This window comes from Herpailurus yagouaroundi, unplaced genomic scaffold (genome assembly GCF_014898765.1).
Source record: "Herpailurus yagouaroundi ecotype Mexico unplaced genomic scaffold, PumYag 77, whole genome shotgun sequence".
Taxonomy (NCBI): domain Eukaryota; kingdom Metazoa; phylum Chordata; class Mammalia; order Carnivora; family Felidae; genus Herpailurus; species Herpailurus yagouaroundi.
This window is the reverse complement of record NW_024412388.1, coordinates 37014956-37032526: the sequence shown is the minus strand read 5'-3', so window position 1 is coordinate 37032526 and position 17571 is coordinate 37014956. Positions and strand designations below refer to the sequence as shown.

At 50.6% G+C, this 17571-nt stretch overlaps 1 protein-coding gene across 1 annotated transcript in view; it reads right to left on the bottom strand.

Moving 5' to 3' along the window:
* LOC121017615 (vitamin D3 hydroxylase-associated protein-like) overlaps positions 1-17571 on the bottom strand; it is a 38918-nt gene extending 21347 nt beyond the window's left edge. The window contains exons 1-13 of the mRNA XM_040455954.1: positions 17392-17571; positions 11000-11113; positions 10609-10758; positions 10153-10286; positions 9354-9560; positions 8078-8118; positions 7548-7672; positions 6223-6348; positions 5418-5515; positions 4975-5091; positions 3942-3981; positions 3424-3532; positions 1246-1391 (exon numbers count right to left, since the gene is read on the bottom strand). Coding sequence (XP_040311888.1) covers positions 1246-1391; positions 3424-3532; positions 3942-3981; positions 4975-5091; positions 5418-5515; positions 6223-6348; positions 7548-7672; positions 8078-8118; positions 9354-9560; positions 10153-10286; positions 10609-10758; positions 11000-11113; positions 17392-17571 — 1587 coding nt within the window. The remainder of the gene's footprint in view (positions 1-1245; positions 1392-3423; positions 3533-3941; positions 3982-4974; positions 5092-5417; positions 5516-6222; positions 6349-7547; positions 7673-8077; positions 8119-9353; positions 9561-10152; positions 10287-10608; positions 10759-10999; positions 11114-17391) is intronic.

The window sequence follows — 17571 nt, the reverse complement described above, 5'->3', positions numbered from 1 at the left end:
TCTCTCTCTCTCTCTCAAAAATAAACATTAAGTTTTTTTTAATAAAAAGATTTAAAATTTTTTAAAAAATACAAAACTGAGTATCCACCTAATGTTCTCAGCAGAGGAAATAAGAATGTGCAAATCCCTGATCTAGAGCCTAGTCATACTTCTGCAGTGAAGGGGGTACTTGGGCCTCAAACACAGACTTAGGAACATGGGGACTGATCCTAAGTCCTGCCATGAAATTCAAACATAGGAATTCAAACGTGTTTTCATTGTTTTATGAAAGCCCTTATTTGCCTTTGCTCTGGAGCCAGGTCAACTGGCTTCAAGTCCTGGCTCCTCCACTTCAGCTGTGTGTGGCACTGGTCAAGTCTCTTAACCTGTGTGTGCCTGCATTTCCTCATTTGTAAAACCTCACGGGACAGTTACGGGATTTAATGATTTGCTATATATACAGCACTTCTTAAACAGCTCCTGGAACAGAGTAAGAGCTCAAGACACATTAGGTAATAATGTGGGTAAGAGCTCAAGACACATTAGGTAATAACAATCCTTATTGTTATTTTCTCAGAATTCAGGTCAGCAGTTCCACTGGGTAACTCTAGCAATAAAATCAATTTCCAAAAAAGTAAGTTGCTTAATGTCTGACTCAGACACATGCATACCTTTCAGAGTCAGTCTCTCTCTCCCTCTCTTTCTCCCTGTCACCCAAGACAGGCTTGTCATTTTAGACCGTGCATTAAATAGGCCCATGGAAATATTTCCTTCTGTGAAGCTACCTCGGAATCAGTGATATAGTAGCATGTATTGTACACGTCCTGTATACAAAGCCTTATGCTAATTGCTTCACTGTTTTTCAGTGGAAACTTTAGGACAACCTGCAAAGCAGATATTTTAATTCCTATTTTCCTGGCAAAGAAACTGAGGCTCAGAGAGGAGCAGTGTCCAATCCAGTTACATACTAAGCTCCTCACCAGGGACATTTGCCCCCCTCTTCCTGCCTCTGGGATCGACTTTTCCTAGGGAAGTGTCAAGAAGACCAGTGGTTTTGTTAAGTATTCTCCCACGACAGGGACAGAGGCGGACTTGGAGATAAAACGGTGTGTCCTCCAAGATGAGATAACACTGTAGCAGAAGTGATAAAGGATAAACACTAGGAATGGCTGGCCCCACCCTGCCCCAATTTGCCCGACTGGGATTGAGGCAAGAATCAGTCCTGGCTTGTGCCGCTGGGGGAGAGGCATGGGGAGGGAAACTGACCCTCTGGAAATTTTTGTCGGTACTATCTCTGTAGTATCCCGTGTAGAAGGCCAGTTCCTCCTCGTCCTGCGGCGTCACAGTGGTGACCGGCACAACGCCAGCAGGGAAGTTCAGGATGTTGTACAGGCCCGTGTAGGAGGCAATATCTGTAGGAAGGTCCAGGCAAGCCCAGAAAATCATCAGCCGACAAGACTGAGGTGGGGAAGAATGCTGGGTGAGCGCCCCCTCAGGGTCCTCCTTGGAACTGTAGCACTCTGGGCTTGCGCGGCGCTGGGAGTGCACCTGACAACTGCCTCTCGCTCACCCTGCGGTGGAGGGAAAGAGAGAACGGACGCTGCGGAGGCCTTACCCAGTGCCGGGCCCCGTGCTGGCCTCTTTCCACTGCTGATTCCTTGAGTCCTCTCCACCCCTGGGAAGTGGAGAGTACTCTTTCCTGTGTTCAAATGTGGAACCCGAGGGGGTAGACAGGTTAGGTGGTTTTCCACAGGCCACACAGCTGGTGGGTGACAGAGGAGTCAGCCCATGCCTGCAGTACACTGGGCTCCAAGATGGCCCAGGTGTGCAGGGCCACCCTGAGTTAAAAGGCAGCTCCCCTCTGCAACAGCCACCTGCATGTAGGGAGTGACTGTCAAAGAGGCAGCGGTGACAACAGAGGACATCAGTGCAGGGCCAGGTATGGGATGTGCCTTTGGGCAGCCACTGTGGGGGGACCCGGGGCAGAGCAGTCCTGGCTTGAGGTGGGTTTTCATTCTGCACTGAGAACCCCTCTGAGACCTGTACCTGTGCTGGGCAGGGGCCCCAGCAATGTCTCAGACACTGCCCTGTGCTGAGGCTGCATCTCAGGGGGGCTAGGCCAAAGCCACCTTTTGAAGTGAGGCAGCAGAAAGCATGTTACGAGTGAATGGATATGCTAAGTGAAAGAAGCCAGACAGAAAAGCCTTATTCCTTCAGATTCCATTTATGTGAAATCCTAGAAAAGGCAAAATTATAGTGACAGCGGATCAGTGGTTGCAGGATGTAAGGGTAGAGTGAACTGCAAAGGGACATCAGGGAGATTTGGTGGGTGATGAAAATATTCTATTTATTTTTATTTTTTTAAATGTTTATTTATTTTTGAGAGAGAGCACGGGCAGGGGAGGGGCAGAGAAAGAGGGAGATGCAGAATCCAAAGCAGGCTCCAGGCTCTGAGCTGTCAACACAGAGCCCGACGCAGGGCTCGAACTCCCAAATGGCAAGATCACGACCTGAGCTGAAGTCGGACACTTAACTGACTGAGCCACCCAGGTGCCCCAAAATATTCTATACTTTTATCATGGTGGTAGTTATACAGCTATATTTATTTGTTAAAATTTATCAAATTACACTCTGAAAATCGGTGAGTTTCATTGCATGTAAATTGTATTTCAGGGGTGCCCAGATGGCTCAGTCGGTTGAGCGTCCGACCCTTGATTTTGGCTCAGGACACGATTTCATGTTTCAGTTCCTGAGATTGAGCCCCGAGTTGGGCTGACAGCATGCAGCCGGCTTGGGATTCTTGCTCTCCCTCTCTCTCTGACCTTCCCTTGCTTGCACTCTCTCTCTCAAAATAAATAGATAAACTAAAAAAAAAAAAAATGTTTAAAAAAATTTGAATGGGAGGGGCACCTGGGTGGCTCAGTGGGTTAAGCATCTGAACTCTTGGTTTTGGCTCAGGTCATGATCTCATGGTTTGTTCCTTAGTTTGAGCCCTTGTGTCTGGCTCTGCGTTTGGCTCTGTGCTGACAGCGCAGATTTTTCTCTCTCCCTCTCTGCCCTTCCCCCACATGCATGTGCTCACGCGCGCGCTCTCTCTCTCTCAAAAGGTAAAATAAATAAACTTAAAAAAAAATGAAAAATACAAACAAATAAAAGGTAATGGGAAAACTTGGGAGTGTCTGCTAACAGGTACAGGGTTTCCTTTCAGGGTAATGGAAATGGAATTAGATAGTGGTGGTGTTTGCACCACACACTAAATATACTAAAAACCACTGAATTGTACACTGTAAAATAGTGAATTTTTGTCATCTGAATTTTATCTCAATTTAAGACATTGCTTTAAATACTGAATGGTGACAGAGGTCAAGGCCTCAGAGGCTGTGGCAGGACTCTGAAGTCCTGGACTCTGGGTCTCAACTCCACTAAGACCTGGTGTCCTCTCACCTGTTCCTATCTCAGAATAGCATATATGGAAGGCGGGGTCCATAGCTGGCATCAGCAGCACGTCCAGGTCCAGGGACCTCCACTTGGCTATGAACTTTTGCTGATATTCCTGCAGGGATAGTGGGGTATGGGAGGGGCAAGACCAGCAGAGGTCACTATTTGCAGGACAAGGTCAGGGGCTGCCAGGCCAAGTCCTGTTAAAGATCAGGAAGAATCCCCAGGCTGTAAGATACAGACTAAGCTATCTGGGGAGGGTCAGGGCCTTCCCAGGGGCCGAGGTAAAGGGATGGCAAGGGGAATCTCAAGCTGCAGTCATTTGGGAACAACATATCATCCTGGCCCCCAAGGAAATGGACTAAATTAACCTCCTGGGTCACCAAGCCTCCCCATTTGAGTTTAGCCGGGCCTCCCCTGCAGGCTGGGACAGAGCTCTACTCCCTGTCTGGCTACTCCTGTCACCACCCAGGCTTCTGCTGCCCCTGTTCCAGCAGTCCCTTGTCTCTTCAGGCACACATCACCTGCACTGCTGCGTGCTGCTCCCACAGTTTCTTGGGAGTCCTGGGGGAATAAGGAAGATTCAGAATTCCAAAGGTCAGCATGGGATTTTATACAAAATGGGGACATTACAGCCAAGAGCTAGAGCCTAGTCTCAGTGCAGGCTACAAATCAGCTGATGGGCTGGGATGACCCTTGTCTTATTTGCTGTCCAAAATACCTTGCCTACCCAACGTTCCCAAGAGTACACACCCTCTGGTTGATGCCCTCCCCCCGCCACCGTTACCAGCCACAGAGACTCACAGCCTCCCCCCAGAACCACGGGTTCTTCCCCTAACCTGTGAGGCCCCCCAGTCAGCCCTCAGGCTGACCATTTCCAACCTTAACCCCAACCCCAGCCCAAACCCAACCTCAGATTAGGCCCAACTTTTACCCTAAGCTAATTCTAGCCAGAACTCAGAGCTTAACTCCAAATCAAACCTCAGGCCCAAAGTAGCCCCAATCCCAACCCCACTCAAAAGTCTAAATTTAACTAGTGTCAGACATGACCCAAAAACCTAATTAGATCCCAAAGTCTAAATAGCCCTCACCCTCAGTGGATGCCAACTCTAGCCACATGACCCTCACTCAACTCCCCTACCCCATGGAAGATGCTTGTGAGCTTGACCTGAGGAGACTAGCACTCACCCCACTCCACGAATCTCTTCACAAGTCTGGCTAGCTCGGGGTTCCTAGAGGAAGAAACCCATTCAGAAACCACAGGGCAACACCAGCCTTCCCAGGATGGGGGTCCAAGAAGAGCAACTCTGCTCAGCACACTGTCATGGAAGCTTCTACTCCTCCACAAGCCCTGAGCCCCCTCTTGGCCCCCACTCCCTCTCTGAAAAGGCTTCCTCTTTTTGAGATGCACTCCTCTCTCTGAAAGCACCCCTGTCTTTTGGTCCCCATCAGCCCTTTTGGTTCCTCTTCTCTAAGCCCCCACTACTCTCTGGGCCCCATCCTCCTCTCTGAGTCCTTCTCCTCCCTGGGCTCCTCCCCTCCTGAATGCCTCCCCACCTTGGTCCCATACTCACTGTGTACTTCAGGATCCAGGCCAAGAAACACTTGAGTAGGTCTGGCAGGCGGAGCCAGTTGACCATTCCCTTTATGCAGGGGTCCACAATGTCCCCCTCACTGAGGAACCACAGACACATATCTAGTCAGTTACAGCCTTTCAGCCATTGACTGGCTCCCATACCCACCCAACTCCCATTCCAGAGGCAGCCCATGGAAGGAGGTCAGACCCAAAGAAACTCTTCTGTTTCCACCACCACCACCCTGGAACCATGCATGATGAAGAAGGAGCCCAAACAGCTGACTTGCCATTTAAGGTCACACAATTAACCAGAGGCACCCCACCAACCCAGGCCTGCAGTCCCTTCCTAAGGCACAGGTTGCTGCCAGCCCCACCCCCAACCCTATTTTCACCATGCCCCATGTCAGAATCCTGACAAACATACAGCTTCTCCAGAAGGGTGGCCCCTCCATCAGCAAACAGACCCCCCTCAAACAGGTGTTTGACAGCATACTTTATATGGGGGATGGAGAAGGGGATGACCTGAGAGACAGAGGCTGAGTCAGGGCCTGGGGCTCCTCCCACCCTGCCTGGTATTCTCTTTGCATCCTTCAGGATTTAAAGAGAGGATACCAAATCGCCACTCATCTCCATCCACTCCAACCCCTCTGCTGCCATGCCCAGCCCTTCACCCTACACAGAGATGCCATGGCATTCAGGCAGCCCTGCCTGCTTCACTGGGATCCTGCCCCATGCTGAGTGCTTCACATATGTGAGCTCATTTAATCTGCACAGCTGCCCTATGTGGTAGAAAACTGAGGCTCCAGGTGGTTAAGAGACTGACCCAAGACCACATAGTACACATGTGGCCAACCAGCAGTTCTTAAAGGGGAGACAGGACCAGGACAAGACATTGGAGGGAGGCAGGGGCTGGGGAGGGAAATGATTTTGGGGACATAGTTCTCCTTACAGCCATTTGATGGAGAAACCAAATCTATAGGAATTATAGGAATGAATCCCTGGTCCCCACCACTGAAGGGGGAGGATGCAAAATCTTGATGCCTTCCTCACAGGGTGGGGCCCACCCTGCCCCCACCTGCACCCATCAGTCTTTTCCAGGAAGCCTAGGGGAAACACAGTGATGTTAGCAGCTCAAACTCAGATATAACTTCCTTTCTCTCCAAGAATGGCCCAGCCCAGTCTCCTCGCCAGTCTGGCTTCCCTCCCCATCCAGGGGTAAGCAAGCCTACCTGATGTCCCGCATCCTGGAGCAGCCTGGAGGTGAGCCTCACAGCCCTGGCCATGCTAGGAGATGGCTGGGTGAAGCCATCTGTTTCACAGAAGCCAATTCGAAGGCGCTGGTTACTGGAGTATACCTGGGGGCAAGAGGGGCTGGGTGGGGCTCTCAGGAGAGACTACACCTCTTTAAGACTTAAGACTTGTAGGCTGGGACCTTGGAACACAGCTGTTTTCAACCCAGGGGAATCTACAGAGGCTCCCCAAGAGCTCCCTGGAGACTCTCTACACACTTTGCAGGCTCTAGGTCCTCTGGAGAAACTCTTGGAAGAACAAATGGATGAGGACATGATGATTGGGTGGATGGAGTGGATAGGTAGATAGATGGTAGATAGATTCATGAATGAGTGGGAGGGTGTATGAGATGGTGAATGGGTGGGTGGGCAGAGGGTTGAATGGATAGATGGGTGGGTGGGAGAATGGATGATTGGAATTGAGTGGGTGGGCAGTTAAGTAAGTAGATGAATAGACACAAAGATCTTTAAGCTAAAAAAAAAAACAGCCAGGAGACAATGGAGATGGAAAGATCAGTAGAGACAAATAATAGATGACAGAAAATGATCACAGGTTAATTATACTAGGATGTGAGTAGGGAATCAGATGAGTAGACATTGAATGAATGGTAGACAGAGACTCTCCCTATGGAGAGGGTTCTGGAACAGACAGGGCTGGAGTCAAAGCTTACCTCTTCCAGTTACTATCTATGTGATCATAGGCAAGTTATTTCATTTCCCCTCAGTTTCCTTGCCTATAAATTGAGAAGCACAATGCTCATTCTATATAGTGAATATTAGGATGAACTACAAAGAGCCTGAACATAGTAGGTACCAATAAATTTTGTTGAATGAACTACTGAATAAATGAAGGCTGCCAGCCTGGAGAAATCTTCAGGTGCAACCTCTTTATTATACCACTGAGGAGACTGGGGCCTAGAGAAGAGATGTGACTTGGCTAAGGTTACCTAGGGGACTAACAGCCTCGTTTAGCCAGATACCAGACTCTCTAAACCATATCTGCTGAGTGTATGTCTGTGTGTGTTGGGTATGTGATGATGAAGTCCCTCTCTGGGGGCAGTATTGGCTATGACTCCAAGTAGCTGAGAGGCCAAAGCAGCTGGTGTCAAGCAGGGGTAGGATGTAAACATGACTGAGTATAGAGGCTTCTTGGTCACTGTACCATGGGCTGGGAAAGGAGGTCTCCACAGAAGATGGTCAGATGGTAGACAGGTCAATGAGGAATGGGGGAAGGGAGAGGTGGCCTGTTCCCCAACCCAGCTCACCTCCTCCCTGAAGGGCATAAAAGGCACAGTAGGGTCCAGTCGGTGCATGTCTTCACTTAGCAGGGCTCGCAGACACAGGGCCAGGCTCTCCACATCCCGGGCCATGGGGCCAGCCACTGTAGTCACTGATCACAGAAGAGGCAGATTCCCCTCACCCTTTCTGCTCTGGGGACCCCCACTGCCTGGCCTCAGAGGGTGGAGCTCAGGACCGTGATCAGGGTTAAAGGGCCCTGGGGCCAACCTGGGCCAGGGGTTGAGGACAGGTAGCGTTGGCACACCAGACAAAGTAGCTCTGATGCCTGAAAGAAGAATCTCATCTGGGGCCAAACATCTAAAGACCAGTAGGAGAGATTAAAGCTAGATAGTAGGAAGCACTTCTCATTGGACTAGGGGAGGCCTGGTGGGATCCATTCTTTATCATTAGTGGGGCTAATCTGTCTCAGATAGGGGCTGAGTGAAATGTCCTTGGGAGGAAGGCTGGCAAGTGTATCTTTGAATGCGTATGGACACAAGCACAGACAGGAGCTTACCTGATATCTTGCCTTTGACAGCACTGGAAACTCCAGAGAGGCTGCAAAACCCCCACCCAGAGTCCACCTCAGCACTTGAAGGGAAGGGCCTGAGTGCCCAGGCCTTAGCACCCAGCCAAGCACTCCCCCAGGGCCCAACACCCAGGAAGATGAGCTGCTTCCACCCTCCCATGACCCTGCTGCCCACAGCATTAAGTCTGATCTTTTTGACTGACTTCAAGGCTCTGGAGTATCAACTCACAGCTTCCCCATTCTTGCCCTTCGACACACACATATTACTCCAGGCAAAGTAGGCTGTTCACAGTTTACAGCCTTCTAGGTTCTACACCATCCCTGCATGTCCATCCTTTAAAACCAAGCTCAGGTTCTGCCTCCTCCAGGAAGCCTTCCTTTCCCTTGCCCTGCCTCTGAAAGTTTAAAGTCTAGGCTTTTAATAAATCTCTGCTGAAGAAAATGTCAGCTTCATCTTGTGAGTTCTGACAAGCTTTGACACTCTCTTAGAGCTCCAATCACTTTCTGACTAATCCATCTGCATGTTTAAGAGCACAGCAGTGGGGGAGGGTGACAGGGACTGGGTCTGAGAGTGTTCTGTGTCCCCAGTACAGGGGCCACCACAGTGTAGGTTCTCATGGTGGGGCTGAGATACGTAGATGAATGAACAGAGGCAGATATGGATGGATAAACAGATAGCTAGATGACTGGATAGATGGGGAGATAAATGGATGGATGGATGGATGGATGGATAGATGAACAAATGGAAGGAAGGATGTATATATGATTTTCAAGGGCTGAGATAGGTGTCCTTTTGCTTACTGATATAGCCCAAATAACTAGTACAGTGTCAGTGACGGAAGAAACACTCAATATATTTGTTAGATAAATTAAATGGTGGGTGAATAGTGAAATTGATTGATGGGATGATGACTGCATAGGTGGATGAATGGACAAAGGATGGATAGATGGAAAAACGGTTGGATCAATGAATGACTAAGGGAACAGGGAGGTAGATGGATAGATGTAAAGATGAATGAATTAATGAACAAATGAATTAATGAGTGAGTGGAAGGTCTATTCTGCCACCTGTACCAAACATGGTGTGTTTATCTGGGGCTGAAGCAGGAGTTATTTGAAGCCCTCCTGTCTTTAGCCACTTTCACTAGTACTGAGCTAAGTGAATAAGAGTTGAGGGGCCTGCTTGGCACTACTCCCCCCACACCTCTGTTCCCCTACACTGGGCTGAGTCTACCCCTCCCCACCGCCCCCCAGCACCAAGTACCTGAGGCGGTATCCTGTGGTCCTGAAGCCACAGATACCACAAAAGCTGGCTGGTACACGGATGCTGCCAGCAGTGTCAGTACCCATGCCCAGGATGGAACCTCCTTTTGCCAGCAGGGCTCCCTCACCCCCTGAGGAGCCCCCTGGTGTCTTCTTTAAGTTCAGAGGGTTCAGAGTCTGTCCATAGATGGGGTTGCTGCAATCAAAACTGAGGGAAGCAGAAGAAAAGGGGCTGGGAGGTGAAAGTTTAACTGGGGAGACACCCCCCCATTTAGAGACTGATCCCCCCAGGAATCAACCCCAGGGCTTCTTTGGCTCCCAAACTCCTCCCTGGGGCTGAGTCTCCCAGTCTCCCTTACAGCTGAGGTGAGGGCCTACTGCCACAGGAAAGACCAAGAGTGGACACCAACCACAACTCCTAACTTAAGGACAGGAGCCCACAGCCCTGTCAGAATTGGGAGCAGCTTCCTCACAAAAGTAGGTACACTAAGTGCTGAGGGAGAGGAGAGAGAACAGGGGATAAGAAAAACAATTAGAGAGAGAAACTGGGATAAACACAGAGATGAAACTCTTCAGAACCTGAGAGTCTGAGGGCCTGTAGAGACTATGGAGTCCACCCAGACATTATAAGATGAGGAAGCTGAGGCTCAGAGGGCAGAAAATACTTGCCCAAGAACCTTGATCCTCGAGATCTGCTTGACTGGCCCCCACCTCACCTTCTTCTCTGAATTGGGATTTTGTGTTGCTGTCAGTCCTGAGCCCAGCCCCAAACCCAGCCCCTGCCTACACACTTCAGAGACCTGTACAGTGTCTGAGGGATGTTGGTCTTAACAAAGGGAATAGCTCCTTGAGCCTTGAGCACTTGCACAATGACCCCGTCCTTGGCCACTGGCTTCTCCAGGAACTGGGTCAGACCACATGTAGAATCATGGCCCTGCAAGAAAGTGACATTAACTCCAGCCCATAGGGGCCAGGATGCAACCATCCAATGGACAGACTCTCCTCCTTACTCTGCTCCCACTCACACACATTGTCATGGCCTCAGACACGCACGCTGTACCCTTAGGAGAGCTCACAAGTAGCAGAAGAATATGGTGGGCAAGAGCTGGGTTCAGATCCTAACTGGCCACTTTCTAGTTCTGCATCCTTGATTAAGTAGCTTGCCCAATGTCACACAGTCAGATGCTCACAGGCTCAGTGGCATATGGGCACACACACAGACATGTACACATGTGAACGTACACCTCCCGGCTCACCTTGCAGTCATAGGGGTCCTTGAGGCTGACAGGGACCCCATAAAGAAGGCCTCTCTCAGTCTTCCTAAGCTTCTTCAATGCCTGTAGTTGCTCCTCACACTCACCCAGGAAATCCGTCAGGCAATTCACCTCCTGGTGTACCTTCAGTGCCTGAGCAACATTGAGGGAGACCAGATAAGGGGCTCAGGGTGAGGCCAGGGATGGGGCACTCAGTCACACCAGCCCCTCCCACCACCCCAACTCAGAGCAGGATAGAAATGGCAGATGACAGTGGCATGCACCCCTTCCCAAGCTAGCTCCAGCACCACGATGTTACACCGGACATCTACCTCCTCTGAGTAGGACAACAACAGGTGCTAGCCCCCACCCCACTCCTGACCCAGACCCCCACCTCCTCTAAGTAGCTACACAGGACGCTCTCCACACTGAGTTCTTCATCCTGCAGCTTCTGGACCAGTGTCTCCAGGGGCAGCTCCAGGATGGGCTTGGGGTCCAGGGATGGCTCCTGTGGAGATGGGAGGACAGAGGTCAATGACTGATCCACTCCAGTGCACTCCTACACACTCAGCATCACATCCCCACACTCCACTGGATACACAGTTGCACACACAGCCATGTGTTCAGCACATGCTCCTGTGCTTCTCCTTTAGCATGAAGAACATTTCCTGATCTGTCTCCAGGTTGGCATGAAAGCCCTACAGGGCACAGATGTTTCCTCTGCCTCTGCCTCTCCAGTGCCCATCCTGAGGCCTGGCACAGAGGAGAGCCTGCCCCCTCATCTTGCTACCCAAAAGGGGCACAAGTGCAGTGAGAGTGACTCTATATACACGTTTTGGAACTCAGGGGTTATGGAACTGAGGCTCATCTCTGTATGGTTTGCCTTCACAGGGCACCCTGGCATCCCACCTTTCCTTCCTATCCAGCCCTCCCACTTCTGGTGATCTGACCTGGGAAAGGGCAAGATCCAGCATGAGTGTCAGGAGATCTGGCACCCAGCCTTGACCACACACAGGACTGGTCAGCTGGGTAACCCAGGGTTGATCCCTTCCCCTCCCACGGCTCAGGTCTCTCCAAAGAAGAAAGGACTAGAAGCCAATCATGATTTACCCAGCTACTCCCCTCAGAGTATGAGGGGAGGAGTGACACCAGCCCCTCAGGACTCTTATCAGAGGCAAGTGTGATAAGACAAGGACCTAGCGCACAGCAGGCACTCAGGAAGGTGAAATAGTCTTTCTTTGTCCTCCTGGGCCCCAGCTGAGACCCTGATGCCTACAAGCTGGAGTGGGGGCTGGGTGGGAAGACAGAACAGTGGGCCTTTCTTGGTCCTGGAGAGGGGAGGTGGCAGACAAGGGGATTTCCCCGGAGGTTAGTGCTCAAGGCTTCTTGGTTGTTAAATCTCTTGGTTTCTTCTTAGTCCCCATCTTACTCTCCTCAGTAGCATCTGACTCTTAGGCACTTTCCTTCTGGAAATTCTCTGTGCCCTCAACTCTCCTGGCTTCCTCCTGCCCCTGGGTGGCTCCTTCTCAGTCCCCTCTGCCCCTCTTCCCTCCTGTAAATAAATGTTGGTGCTCCTCAGGACTTGGCTTCCTCTCTCCCTACCTACCCACCCTCCCTGGGTGACTTCAGCAGCCAGATGTGTCCCAAGGATGCTCCGATTACCCTGTGACTACAGCCCAGGCCTATTTCCTGCCATGCCTCAGACCCACTTACTGACCCACATATCCACAGGCACCCCAGGATTCATTGTTTTAATACCAAATCTGTTCATCATGAAATTCCCAAGTGATGATGCTCATGTCAGAGCAATAGTCCTCAGAATCATCCCGGGTCACTCCCTCACATCCCAGTTCTGATGATAGTCATAATAGCTAATTTCAATCACATGGAAGATGTGGTATTACACTTAATATGTTCTAGGCCAAATTCCAAGCATTTTACATATAATAGCTCATGTTGCTCCTTATAACAACCCAAGGAGGGAGGGCATACTATTTTTTCATTTTACAGTAGAAAAGACACTGAGGCACAGAGCTACTTGCCAAGGACACATAAGCCATAAGTGGCAGAGCCTGGATCCACACCAGTCTGGCCCCAGTGACCATTCTCTTACCCACAAGTACTGCCGATAGGTGGTTCTGCCTCCTTCATATCTCCCACCTCTGACTCACCAGACTCCTTGCCTAGAACTTTCTCTGTCTCTCAGTTTTCTCAACAGCCTCCTCACTGGCCTCCCTGACTCTAGTCTTTATCCCTCCAGCTCAACCACTTCACTACAGCCTAGGTGATCCTTTTCAGATGCTGTGACACCATAGGTCCCAATTGCCCTCAGTATAAAGTTGTAAAACCATTCTCCTCAGTACGGTTTACAGGGCTTTCACCATAAATGTATAATGTGTGTTACAAACCAAGATTCACGTGTACTGACTGCTTACTGTGTGGCTGGCAACCATGTTAAGCACTTTGCTTGCACCATTTCATTAAATCCTCACAAAATCCCTTGGATAGGTGCTTTCACTATCAATATTTCTACTTCACCAACAAGGGAAACACAGAGAGGTTAATTCTGTGGCCCAAAGTCATAAAAGTGGAGAGACTTAAGGTCTACACCACCCTCTAATGGCTCCTGGGGAGGGAAGCTTTTATGATGAAGCACCTCCTGGGTGCCAGGCACTGTACGAGGCCCTTTCCCTGCCTGGATCCCCGTAGGCCCATTTCACCAGCCTCCTGTTTCCCTGCCCTACTTCTGTATTCTGCTGCTCGAGCCACACTGCGCATTCCCTCCACTCACTGTGCCATTTTGTCATCTTGTGCCTCGGCTTGGAATTCCCTGCCTGCGTGCCACAAAGACCTTCAGAAGGGCCCAGACCTGGATGCCTCTAGAATAGGGTGGGCATTTGGCTAGAATGCACCTCTACAGCTGCACTGTGGCTGAAATACTGAAATCCTCCTGAGTCACTTAGCAAAAAGCCACTCCCATGAGTACTCCACCACCCCCAGCTGCCCTAGCCCCTGCCATGGGATTCCACCTTCTCTTCACAGCACAGCAGGTAAAAGGTTAATGCCCAGCCCAGCAGTGACCCTCTAGGCATAGTCTCTGATTCCCTCAAGGACTGTGCTCATCCCTTGCCCTGCGGCCCCCAGCCCTAAGGAGCCCCAGTAGGGCCCGCCGAGGACCATCGCAGCACACACTGACCCACAGGCACCCACCAAAACTGCATGCCCATCCTGACTCCTACATATCTACCTGGAGAGGTGGCCCCCTTGGTGGCACCCTGGTCGGCAAGTGCCCGATGTCCATCTGGACCCATGAGGCTAGTGCTCCCCTGCAGTTGTCCCCACATGGCCACTTGTAAAAATGGCAGCCTCTCAGGGAGCTGGGGAGAGGTGCGAAGAGCAGGCAGAGGGCACTAATGGGGGCCACTGGAGGTGGCTGCTGGGACTGCTCTTCTGCCAGTATGGCAGACGCTCCAATGACTTGGGATGGGTGGGGCTCTCAAGGGTCCAGCAACATGTTCACCAACTTGGTTGAGTGCCACTTCCACCTAACAGAACAAATTCACTGAAACTCACTAAACGCCCACTCAGCAAGGACATTAGTTTTATTATTACTCAAGTGAGAGCTTTCATTTATATGGCACTTGTTAGGGGTGCCTGAGTGGCTCAGTAGGTTAAGCCTCCAGCTTCAGCTCAGGTCAGCTCAGATCTCACAGTTCGTGAGTTCGAGCCCCGCATCAGGCTCTCTGCTGTCAGCTCAGAGCCCCCTTCGGATCCTCTGTCTCCCTCTTTCTCTGCCCCTCCTGGGCTCTTGTGTGAGTTTTATCTCTCTAAAAACCTGTGTGCCAGGTGCCACTGTAAACACTTATGAACTTGCTTGAGTACTATAACTATAATCATCACCCCATTGTGGAGAGGAGTATGTTAAGGCACAGAGGAATTATTTGAAGTGTACACACCCAAGGAACATTGTTGATGTTGATGGATAGTATCTGCTTAAGGAGACTACAAATCACCTAACGACTCTCAGTTTATTGGGAGAGCTTTGAAAGATAGGGACATCTTCCAAAGATGATAGCTACATCAAAAGATCCCCACAGTTCTCTAAAAATTAACAATTTACTTGGAAATTATTAGGATAATTTGATGAAAGAACTGAGTCTTAACTTATTTCATTTTCAAGTTGTTTTAACATATGCTTTGGTTTAGAACAAATCCCCCTCTTGCCAGGTCACACAGCTCCATGGACATCTGGCCTTCTCCACACTTAACTGCTGCTGCCTCCTGTTGTGGTTTGAAAATCAAAGAAAATATAAAGTTGTTAGTAAATTGATATAGTATTAATATTTCCAAATGGTTGTTAAGTATGTTTAATATCATAAAAACCCTCAGCCCTTAGGGTGGCTAATTTCCCCCTGAGGTGACCAGAACTTCCTAGCCAGCAGCCAGCAGCCAGCAGCCATGGGCAGCTTGTCTACTCCAGCTGACTAGGAGTATTTTTTCTCTGTGGTCTACACAAACACTGTCTTCTCTCAGGCTTTTCTCTCTCTGGTACTGCCTTTCCTCGTCCTTCCTACTTTTGGAAAACTCCTACACATTCTGTAAGACTCAGCTCCAACACCACCTCTCTGGGAAGCCTTCCCCACCCAGCCCTGTCCAGATGGTGCAAAGCCCTTCCTGCCGAGTCCCACAGCTCCACAGGCATCTGGCCTTCACCACACTCAGACCAGGAGCATCCTTAAGGCAAGTCTAAGTCAGATGTCAGATTCATCTTTATAATGAATCTGTCCCCAGGGTCCAGCAAAAGGCAAGACCCAGAGGAGCCCTCTAAAATTTTGCTAAGCTGAACTGAATTGCATTAGTTTGATCCCTGCCAGGGTGCGACCTATTATGTTTCAGCCTCCCACCTCCCTGGGACATAAAGCTGGATGCCTGAGGCCTTGAGGGTATCCCTGGGTTTGCTTTGCTGGGGAGAGAATAAGGTACTGTGAGCCAAGAGGCCTGTAGCCTCGGGGGGAAGCTGGAGACACCATGGGTGATCTCACCCCACACCCCTTCCACTCCTCCAGCCAACCAGACACACACACCCCCGGGTACCCGGCCCAGTAGCCCCATATCCCAGATGCCCACCTGTATACCAACCAGATGCCCAGACGCACACAGAACCAGGTGTCCTCACACATCATACACCCATGTACATGCCCAACCAACATTCAAAACCAAACCAGCCACACATATCTAGATGTATATGCTCCAACCAGTAACACGACTCATACACACCCAGCCAGGCACACACAGCACAAGCACATAACCAAACACAAGGAGCAACACAGCCAAGCATACACTTGACCAGTACACAATAAAACCACAGCAGGAGACACACATAAGCAGGCTCTGGTGTGTGCAATAAAGGAACCCAAACCCACCACCACACACTGATGGTGCACACACACACACACACACACACACACACAGGAATCCTCTCCATCATGCTGATTCACCACAGCAACCCCATTAGCCCAGATTTCCTCCTCATCAACCAGGGAGGGGCAGCTACTCTCTGGGGGCAGATTGATTTATCCAACTAATTAGCCCCAATTAATATTAATACACATTCTCAGGAACTGCAGCAGCTCGGGCAGAGAAGCTGCCCCTTGGGGCCATCAATCACCATCTAGGGGACGGCAGAGGACACTCAGGAACTCCAGAGCATGGGGACGGCACCTCAGGCACTATCCACAGCCCCCACTCCTGGGGCTCCCAGAGAGTCAGCCACCATCAACTAAAGTTGGGGACCCTAAGATACCACCCCTTGTAGGGTAGTTGGGGAGCCCAGAAAGGGGCTGTCACATCCTCCAGGCCCCACAGCAGAGCCCAGGAACAGTGCAAGGTCAGCGGCCTCTCCTTCCCACCCTGCTCTCTTCCACCCTAGGCAGGATCTGCTCCAACACCCATATCTCAGTCCCTTCACCCAGCCACAACAACTGCACCAGTGCCTTGAAATGTCACCACCTAAGCTGTCAAAAGCCCCTTTTAAGACACATAGCTTTGGGGCAACTGGGTGGCTCAGTTAGGCATCCAGCTCTTGGTTTCAGCTCAGGTCATGATCTCACAGTTCTGTGAGTTCGAGCCCTGCATCAGGCTCTGTGCTGGCAGTGCGGAGCCTGCTTGGGATTCTCGCTCTTTCCCTTGCTCTCTGCCCCTCCCCCACTCATGCTGTCTGTCTCTTTCTCAAAACAAACAAAGAAATAGACTGTAAAAAAAAAAAAAAAAAAAGACACATGGTTTCCTGGGAGGATCCCATCTCCAATGACCACCCTGCGCTTTGCATCTATCAGGTGCTGTCAAACATCTGCAGAACTCAGTGGGGTGGGGATGGGAGAGAGACTATGTAGACCAGGGTTCCTGTGTCAGTGGGGCTTGGGGGTACTCAGGGGCTGGAAGAGACCTGAAGGAGACCTCCTGCCTCCAACTGCTTCCATCAGTTTATCTTATTTCAACAAATAGCTCAAGAGAACACCCACCATGTTACTGAGTCTCGTGTGGGCACTGGGAGAACAATGAAAACACACTGCCCCCGACCTCAGTGGGCTCAAAGGACATGGATGGAGTAGGAACTGACAGCAGTACAAAAAGCCAGCACGGGAAGAGCTAGGGGTGGGGGACTGTCCTCCCTCCCCCATTGCCCCAGGCTCCTTGTCTTCTGAAAGAGACAGAGTAAGGGTCCTGAGGTGGAATCCACCCATTGGGATGGAGGGCTGGGGGCCTCACGTACAGATATCCACCCACCTGCTGCCGGAGACGCTTTGCCAGTGCCTCCATCTGCTGCAAAGCTACCACTCTACGCCTCTGTGCCCTGGGGATCTTGTTCCTTGCTGGAGTATGCTGCCAGAAGAACAGAGCAGCCCCCAGCAGGGCCAGCAGGAGCAGCACCAGCATGGAGTAAAACAGCCAAGCTACCCCGGGCAT